This window comes from Cricetulus griseus, chromosome 5, assembly GCF_003668045.3.
Source record: "Cricetulus griseus strain 17A/GY chromosome 5, alternate assembly CriGri-PICRH-1.0, whole genome shotgun sequence".
NCBI classification, from domain to species: Eukaryota; Metazoa; Chordata; class Mammalia; order Rodentia; family Cricetidae; genus Cricetulus; species Cricetulus griseus.
In genome coordinates this window covers 31,191,359-31,201,631 of record NC_048598.1, presented here as the reverse complement: position 1 = coordinate 31,201,631, position 10,273 = coordinate 31,191,359, and the positions used below count along the sequence as shown (strand labels likewise).

The window sequence follows — 10,273 nt, the reverse complement described above, 5'->3', positions numbered from 1 at the left end:
CACATGGTGGCTCACAACCATCCATAATGAGATCTGGTGCCCTCTTCTGACCTGCAGGGATACATGCAGACAGGACACTGTATACATAATAAATAAATCTCTTTATAAAAAAAAATGGTGAATTCCTTCGTTGAGGAAAAGTACTCGGTGGCTTATAGTGAATTGTAGACAGGATGAAGAAAGAATTAACTAGACACATTCTCATGTGCACCATCAAAACCATTCATTCATAAGGAAGCTCACAATAGTGGATTTAAAAATTGACAATGCCTGCCATTATGAAAAACTGGTGGTCTATCAATGGTTCAAAAAAGCATATCATAATATCCACATTTGAAATCTTTACTGTTGTGTTTTTAGGGGGAGAGTCTTGGCCCAAGAAAACGGTAGGCATTTGCATGTCTCTTTTCCTGTTGCATTTCTAATAAGATAATGCACTTTTCTAAAATGGATTCTTTCAGAATAACCAACTGAATAAGATTGACAGTATGTCTCCGGAAAGTACTATAGGAATCAGTAGGAATATATCTTAGAGAATATTAATGTAATGTTTGTAATCACTCTCTGCTCTGACATTCATATCACAGGTATTTGCCACAGGCCAAATTACAGTACAGAACATTGGGAAAGGCCATCACTGCAACAGCCAAAGCTCTCAGTCTGTCCTAGGAAGAAGAAAATCTATATAATTCAAGTCGGGTAGTGCTTATAGTGCTATGATTCACATTTCATGCAGTTGCAAAGATGGAAAGGGTTAGTTCTAAGCAGGTCAAAATTCAGTAGATTATTCTGGGTCTGGTGGCACATGCCTGTAATACCAACACTTATAAGACTGAGGTAGAAGGATTCTAAGTTTGAACCCAAAGTGGACTGCATAGCAAGACCCACCACCCTCCCTATAATAATAATGAAAAGATCGGTAGACAAAGAGAAGCCAAGAATGTACTCCAAGTATTTCACCCTGTGTGGAAACAGAAAACTGGGGCTGGAGAGGTTGCCCAGTGATCTTGCTTAGAACTAATCCTTTCTATCTTTGCAATTGCTTGAAACGTGGTTCATAGCACTGTAATCACAACCTGCCTTGAATTACATAGATTTATATTACATACATATATAATTCTGAGTTGAAGGCCACCCTGATCTACAGAGTGAATTCCAGGACAGCCAGAGCTACACGAAGAAACCCTGTCTCGAAAAACAAATAACAGCCCTCATGTCATAAAACTTTCATGATATAAATATAAAATAGAACTAAGAAAATCCAGCCAGGCGTTGGTGGTGCACGCCTTTAATCCCAGCACTCGGGAGGCAGAAGCAGGAGGATCTCTGTGAGTTTGAGGCCAGCCTGGTCTCCAGAGTGAGTGCCAGGATAGGCTCCAAAGCTACACAGAAAAACACTGTCTCGAAAAACCAGGAAAAAAAAAAAGAAGAAGAACTAAGAAAATCCACTCATGAGCTCAGCAGTTAGGAGTTGGTACTGCTCTTCCAAATGTTCAAAGTTCAGTTCCCAGCACCTATGTCCAGCTCCATGAGATCCAACACCCTCTTCTAAACTCCATAAACATTCATGCAATACACATGCAAACACAAAATAATAGAATAATTGTTAAAAAGAAAACCAAATCTTGGAAATTATCATCTTGAGTACCCAAAGGAAGAAACTCAATATGTGGAAGATGATGTTGGGGAAAATAAGAAAATCAAAAAGCAGAGACAAAAAAAAATGTGCAGAAGAGATGGCCAAAATTAGAACACTAATCCAAACAGACCAAATTATCGTGGTTCCAGAAACCAACAGAGGAAATACTAAATGGAAATTTTCAAACTGAAGGATGTGAATTTCCATATTGGAATGGCTCATATAGTATGCATTGCAATCAATAAAAATAGATTCATACAAAGTCATGTCATGAAATTTCAGAAACCCGAGGACAGTGGAAAATTTCATAAGCTTCCAGAGGTTAAAATAGAATGTATAATATGGATCACAAATTAGAATACTTCTACACTTCTGTAGTAGGCAGAATCTTAAGATGGCAATTTTTTCATCCCCTACAGAAGCACTCTGCACAGGTCCTATTTCATTGCAATGATTATATCAGTATAATACAGTTGATTTTTTTGGAATTTTGTTTTTGTTTTTGTTTTGTTTGTTTGTTTGTTTGTTTTTGGGAGGGTTCTAGACAGAGTTTTCTGGATAGCCCCGGCTGCCCTAGAACTTGCTTAGTAGATCATGCTGGGCTCCAACTCAGAGATCCACCTGCTCCTGCCTCCCAAGTGCTGGAGTTAAAGATGTGTGCCACCACACCTGGATCACTGTGGACTTTTAAATAAGATTGAGCTAACCAATTTTAAGAAGTCCTTGATATGCCAGGAGGTGGTGGTGCATGCCTTTAATCTCAGCACTTGGGAGGCAGAGGCAGGTGAATCTCAGTGAGTTCCAGCCCAGCCTGGTCTACATAGGGAGTTCCAGGACAGCCAGGACTGTTACACAGAGAAACCCTCCTCTCGGAAAAGCAAAACAACAACAACAGCAACAAAAGTCCTTGGTAGCTAGGCTTGGTGGCATTCACTGTAATCTCAGTCCTTGGGAGGTAGAGATAGGAGGATGGAAGTTCAAAATCACCCTCATCTACAAAGTGGAACAAGGCCAGACTTGGATGCATCAGACCCTATCTTAGAAAAAAAGAAAAAATGGAATAAAATAGCCACAACCGTATAATGTTTATTACATTCACTATGTCCTGGTTCTTTGTTCCTCTGTACTCTAAATATAGTTTTCACTTTTGCCACTAAATCACTCATTTTCACCTAGCCGATATCTAGAGTAATAAAAGAAAGGGAACTGGGATTAGAATTACAAAATAAATTAATTACCTAAAAAAAAAAAAAGAAAGAAAGAACAAGCTGGGCGGTGGTGGCACACACCTTTAGTCCCAGCACTCGGGAGGCAGAGGCAGGCAGATCTCTGTGAGTTCAAGACCAGCCTGGTCTACAAAGGCTGGTTTGTAGTTCCAGGACAGCCTCCAAAGCCACAGAGAAACCCTGTCTCAAAAAACAAAAACAAAACAAAACAAAACACTATTTCAGCTCATGAATTTCTTGAAAATCCGTATCAGTGTTTTGCCTGTATGTCTGTGTGCTACCTGCATGCCAGGTGCCCATGGAGGCCAGAAGAAGGCATCAGATTCCCTGAAACTAGAGTGATAGAAGGTGGTGGGGCATCACATGGATGCTAGAAATAAAACCAGAGTCCTCTGGAAGAGCAGACAGCATTCTTAATCTCTGAGACATCTCTCTAGCTGCCCACACACACCCATTTTGGGGGACATGGTCTTACTATGTTGCTCTGGCTAGCCTGGAACTCTCTACATAGACCAGGCTGGTCTGGAACTCAAAGTGATCTGTCTGGTTTTGCCTCCAGAGATCTAGGATTAAAGGTGTACATTGCCACCCCCAGCTGTCATTGTGAAACTTTAAACCCTCACAAACGTGAGAAATAAGGGAAGAGTCTAGAAACTTCCACGGGGGGGGGGGGTGAGTCACAGTTAGACGAGTAAAACAGAAAATATTGCCAGGACTATATTACCAATACTAGATGCCAAAATATAGTGAAGCAACAATGTTTTCAGAAATCTAAGGGGGCATGTATCTTTCAAATCCAAAGATAAAGAAATAATCTTGTGTTCAAGGACTTGAGAAATTTGTTTTACATCTACTCCTCTCTAGATTTTCCTAAGGATGTACTCCAACAAGAAAGAGATAGAGACAAGATAAAAGACACAAAGTCAAGGAACAATAAATGCAATGCAGCACTGAAAACACAGGTCGGGAGAGTCAGAGGCAGGAAGAAATAAAACAGTGTTTCCAGGGAAACGGGAAATCAGATGGAAATAGGGATTGCGAAGGTAGCTAAGCAGTGGACAGCGTGCTATTGTCTGATCGTGTTCACCAAACTCATGTTGAAAGTACACTCAAATGCAATAGTATTAAATGGCCGTGTCTTTAGGGCGTGGTTAGGTCCTGAGGACTCCTCCCTTGCAAACACCTGCAGATCCCCGTATGGGGGCAGCACTGTCATCCCAACACTCAGGAGGCTGAGGCAAAAGAATCTCTGCGAGATCCAAGGCCGAGCTACCGCGAGTAGAAGCATGGAAACCAGAGTAAATTCTGTATCACAGGAAGAAAAAATTCAGCCCCTTTTGCCCCCTTTTTCTGCTGCGAGAGGAGACAACATGAATGGCCTTCACCAGGTGATCGGCATAAGTGACGATCTTAGATTTTTCATTCTCCAAAAGTGGAAAAATAAACTCCCGTGTTCAGAAGTTACCTAGTCTGGGACATTTTGTCAGAACAGCACGAAGGCACTAAAATATTCAAGAGTAGGAAGGAAGAACTATTATTTAAAGGATAGTCTGAAAAGCTGTAGGGGTAATGTGTATACATCTGACCAGATGAGAATTTTAACTAAAGTTACTTTACAACAATGTGTCGCATAACCATGTGCTATAGCCAAAGAAGTATATCAGGCAATGTCATTGTGTGAACATCCTACACTAGCCTGTTGGTCCTAGGAGCATGATGAATAAAACAACATGAGATTAAGTCAAGTGCAAAAGAAAGTTTGAAGTTTGTTTTTGCTCTAACAACATATTTAAAAAAAAAATCTTAGCTATAGAAACTACACAAAATGGTAGTGGGTCCTTCATTAAGAAAAAATGTGGGGGTTGGAAAGATGGCTCAGAGGTTAAAAGCACCGACTGCTCTTCCAGAGGTCCTGAGTTCAATTCCCAGCAACCACATGGTGGCTCACAACCATCCGTTATGAGATCTGGTGCCCTGGTGCCCTCTTCTGGTGTGCAGATATACATGGAAGCACAATGTTGTATACATAATAAATAAGTAAAATCTTTTAAAAAAAATAGGTTTTTTAAAAAAAAAGAAAATGAAAAAATGTGATAAAGGTCCCAAGAGGAGAATCGAATCCTACCACTGTTTTTCTAAACCAATACATTTCTAACTGTATTCTAAACACTTATCTTCATACCCACAAATAAGTATAGCTTTCACCCATCATCAAAGAAACTTCTTTCCGCAATAGATGGAAACTATTGCATAGAACAACAAATGTCAAATGCAGAAAATATGTAACTGTGTTCATTTTCTTTCTATTTCTATGATAAACACCATGACCAAAAGCAACTTGGGGAGGAAAGGGTTTATTTCATCTTACAGCTTCTAGTCCAGTGGTTCTCAATCTATTCTCACCCTTTGGGTGTTGTAGATCAGATATTCTGTGTCAGATAGTTATATTACAATTCATAACAGTAGACAGTTATGAAGTAGCAATAAAAATAATTGTACATTTGGGGGTCACTACCACATGAGGAACTGTATTAAAGGTTTGAAGCATTAGGAAAGTTAAGTCTCTGATAAAAAGAAGTCAGAGCAAGAACTCAAGGCAGAAATGTGGAGTCAGGAACTGAAACGGAGACCATGGAGGAATAGTGCTGACTGGCTCCCCATGGCTTGCTCCAGCTACATTTATTTATTTTTATTTAAACATTATTTTTAAAAAAATTTATCTATTTGTGTTATTTATCTAATGTGTATGGGCGTTTTGCCGGCATGTATGTCTGTGCACCATGTGTGTGCAGTGCTTAAAGAGGCCAGAAAAGGGCAATGGAACCCCTGGACCTGGAATTACAGACAGCTGTGACTGGCAGAGACTGGGACTGCAGGTAGCAAGCCTGCCATCCCGAAGCCCAGCTGGTTGGCTGGTAGATGGGAAACAGAGACCTGTGAAAGTTTTCTTTGGGGGGGGTTAAGAAAATAAGGGAAGGAAAGAAAGAAGAGATAAAGAGAGACAGAGACACAGAGTGAAAAGAGAAGTGGAGAGAGACAAAACAGACAGGGATCAGACTGCCTCCTCAGAGAGATGACAGAAAAGGGGAGAGAGTGGGAGGGGTTTTCATTTTAAAGTGCCAGGGTAGCCTGCTAAGCACAGAGGGGTAGCAAGTCCCCAAGGGGCAGAGCCAGATTTGCTGGGATTACAACAGTGACATTTATTATAGAACCCAGAACTGCCTATGTAGAGGTGGTGCTGCCCACAGGGAGCTTGACCCACCTGTATCCATCACTAATCAAGAATATGCCCCCCATGGGGCTGGAGAGATGGCTCAGACGTTAAGAGCACTGACTGCTCTTCCAGAGATCCTGAGTTCAGTTCCCAGCAACCACATGGTGGCTCACAACCATCCATTATGAGATCTGGTGTCCCGGAAGCAGAATGTTGTATACATAACAAATAAATAAAATCTTTAAAATAAGAATATGCCCCGCCCCCCCAAATCAGGCCTGGTGGCACACACCTTTAATCTAAGAATTTGGAAAGCAGAGGCAGGTGGATCTCTGAGTTTGAGGCTAGACTAGCCTGGTCTATCCTCAAACTATTGCATTCCAGGACAGCCAGAACTCCACAGAGAAACCCTGTGTCACAAAAACAAACAAACAAAAATAATTTTAAAAAGTAGAAGCCCCTACACACTTGTCTATAAGTCAATCGGATGGAACCATTTTCTCAACTGAAGTCCCTCTTCCCAGATGACTTTCATTTGTGTCCAGTTGAAATAAATAATACTAGCACAACACCCAACTCCAATACAACCCGTATACCTAAGGCTCTGGGAAGAGGGTATAGGAAGATTGTAAGAGGCTGAGCGTTGGTGGTGCACACCTTTAATCCCAACACTTGGGAGGCAGAAGCAGGCAGATCTCTGTGAGTTCGAGACCACCCTGGTCTACAAAAGCTAGTTCCAGGACAGCCTCCAAAGCCACAGAGAAACCCTGTTTGAAAAACCAAAAAAAAAGAAAAAAGAAAGAAAGAAAGATTGTAAGAGCCAGACCAGGATGTCTGAATGAGATAGTGTCTTCTATTGTGATAGGAAAGCTGCACTCATGAACTCTCACCAATATGGCTGTCTGAACAAGATCAGCATACTGACAATACATCCCAGGATGGGCAAGGGAAATTCTATGTAGTCCTTCCCTTAGATAAAGAGCTGTGTTCAATGCCTGCTGACAAAAGGAAGACCAGTCTCTTCCAATCTCCTCCAGCCATGAGCTCCTACATAGGTTGTTTACTCCCTAGAGATCAGCCCTGGACACATGTACATATAAGCAAAGCTAAATGGATTCAGTAGGTTATATTTATATATATATATATATATATATATATATATGTTTATACATGTAACAATAATATTAAAGAGAAGACATGGGTGGAGTTAGAGGGGAGAGCAGGAGGGTTAGGGATGATGTGGATGCAGTACTCATTATGAAGTTCTCAAAAATTAAATAAAAAAGAAAAGTATGGCAAACAAAATCCTACTTACTGGAACTTTGACAGTTTATCTTTAGAAAAGATAAGGATGGTTTTCCCGGAAATGACGCTAGTCCCGCCCTTGAGGAAGTGACAACAGGAGTGCCCTTGACGGGCAGGCTGGCTGGGCTGTGTGTCCCTCCTCTTGAGCTGCGGGCTCAGCGGCTTCTCCTGAGGAGGTTCCTGACCTCGGTCATCCCCAGGAAGCCCCCTCAGGGTGGGTGGACTTCCCTCACCTCTAGAACCCTACAGACCCCACAGTACAATCCTGGTGGTCTGACAGAAACATTCAGCCCAGCCTGAACATTATACACCACCAGAGTCTGCTCAGCAACCTTTAATGTCCAGGATGGACCCGACTTTCAAGACAGAGTTGTCAACAGTGAGACACCAGTTGTGGATTTTCATGCACAGTGGTGTGGTCCCTGTAAAATCCTAGGACCGCGGTTAGAAAAGATGGTGGCCAAGCAACACGGGAAGGTGGTGATGGCCAAGGTGAACACTGACGACCACACGGACCTTGCCATGTACGAGGTGTCAGCTGTGCCTACAGTGCTGGCCATCAAGAATGGGGACGTGGCGGACAAGTTTGTGGGCATCAAGGAAGAGGACCAGCTGGAAACCTTCCTAAAGAAGCTGATTGGCTGACAAGCAAGAAAGAGTCTTGGCTGCCCTTGCTTGCTGGAGCCTGTTTGGGGAGGAGCCTAGCAGAACTCTCAGCCCTGAGCTATTATCCTTCCTGCCCCGCCCTTCTGTTTTGTCCCTGTGGGTTCAGCCTTTGGCAAAAGCCGGCCTCCAAACCTAGAAGCCACTGATGCTTCAGAGCCAGCCCTCAGTCAGGGTGACATGCAGAGGAACAATGCTGCCGCTGGTGTGGGGGCTTCCTGCGCACCTCCTACTGTCTGCTCCTTCTAAGGCCTGCCATTGTTCCCCTAGATGCTGGAAGCGCCTGGGCTAGCCTGTAGCCTGACTGCAGGCTCTGTCCTCATCCACTTGGTCCTCTGAGGCAGGAACCACCAGCCCCGCCCTCCTGCCTCCAGCACTTTCCTCTCCTGCCCTGTTTGAAAAGAAAAGGAAACCAGAGGCTGAACAAGTGACACTAAAGTATACTTCTCATTTTTTGTAGGTCTATAATAAAGAACTTTATGTGACCCTTCTACTTCTTGCTGTGAAGAACAGAGCCCACCCAACACCCTATAGGTTTCCATTCGCTCCCTTGTCCCCTCCCTGGGTTAGCTGGGCCTTGATTCTGATTCCCCGAGCAGGAGGAGGGCACTGCCAAAAGAAAGAAGAGAGAGAGAGAGAGAGAGAGAGAGAGAGAGAGAGAGAGAGAGAGAGAGAGAGAGAGAGGAAGAAAGAAAGAAAGAAAGAAAGAAAGAAAGAAAGAAAGAAAGAAAGAAAGAAAGAAAGAAAGAAAGAAAAGATAAGGATGACAACTAAGCAAAAGGGTTTAGGGAACTAACAGTGGTTTATGTTACACAACTCCTGACAGCATAGACTAAGAGCAAGTTTAACTGTATTTTATTATGCAAATATGGACATTTTAAATTGTATTAATGAATAATCTAAGCATTCAGTAGGTCATATTAAGCTATGTAGTTTTGATTTTCATGTGGTAAGGAAGACTTGATTCATTCCTTTACTTAGCTTTAGTGATACATTCTGACAACTTTTATGAGTTTCTCACCCCTCCCCCAGTGTTAAGTAACCACTTTCTTTTCTTTTTAAGAGTAACTTTTTTTTTTATTGTGCTCTAGTGAATCTTCTTTGGTTTGTAAAACAAAGAAGGAACTTGGGAATTAGATACTGAATTCTTCTACCATTAGCTTTATGACTTCAAGTCATTTAACTTCTCCAAACTTCTGAGTCCTCACCTTTTACACAGAGATACTAATATTTACCATATAACATTGTTGAAAATGTACTAATATTTACCATATAACATTGTTGAAAATGTACTAATATTTACCATATAACATTGTTGAAAATGTTTAATAACCCAGCACTTGGGAGGCAGAGGCAGGCGGATCTCTGTGAGTTCGAGACCAGCCTGGTCTACAGACTAGTTCCAGGATAGGCTCCAAAGCCACAGAGAAACCCTGTCTCAAAAAAAAAAAAAAAATTAATAAAAGGCGAGCATGCTGGGCAAATACGTAGTAAAATATCTGGCACCTGATTTAATAGATGCAAGTAAAAGGCAATCTTACTGCTTAGAATTTGGACCTTCTTAGAATTTGGACCTTCTGCCTCAGTGTATAGCACACATTTCTTATCTTATAAATTGACTATGTAGAGTCAGATAGTGGTGACACACACCTTTAATCCCAGCACTCAAGAGATAGAAGCAGGCAGATCTCTGAGTTTGAGGCCAGCCTGGTCTACAGAGCAAGTTCCAGGACAGCTAGGGCTACACAGAGAAACCCTGCCTAAAAATAAATAAACAAGCAAGCAAATAAATAAATTGACTGTGGAATGTATATGTGTATTTGTTTTATAAACTCAATTTCAATAAATTAAGTTTTAGCTTTCAAGATCCCCACATGAGGCTGCTTGTGGTGACACATACCTATAATTCTAGTTTTCAGGAGTTTAAGCCAAGGAATTGGCAATTTCTGCAAACTGTTCAATTCTTAGCCATTATGCTTGACTAAGGGACTACGGATGTATTTAAAAGATGATAGTCAGGATCGGAGGGTGTTCTATATATTTTATGTTAAAATTTTTTAATATATTTAGGGGCTGGAGAGATGGCTCAGCCATAAGAATACTGGCTGCTCCTCCAGAGGTCCTGAGTTCAATTCCCAGCAACCACATGGTGGCTCACATCTGTAATGAGATCCAGGGCCTGCAGACAGAACACTATATTTATAACGTGGTGGTGTCTCATGCCAG

The 10,273-nt window shown here is 41.8% G+C and overlaps 1 protein-coding gene across 1 annotated transcript; it reads left to right on the top strand.

Annotated features, from left to right (window-relative positions):
• Positions 1–3,887: 3,887 nt before the first annotated feature.
• Positions 3,888–8,029, top strand: LOC100755734. The gene is given in 2 exon segments (XM_027418070.2): positions 3,888–4,266; positions 7,425–8,029. Coding segments are annotated over 2 exon segments (984 nt in total).
• Positions 8,030–10,273: the final 2,244 nt, after the last annotated feature.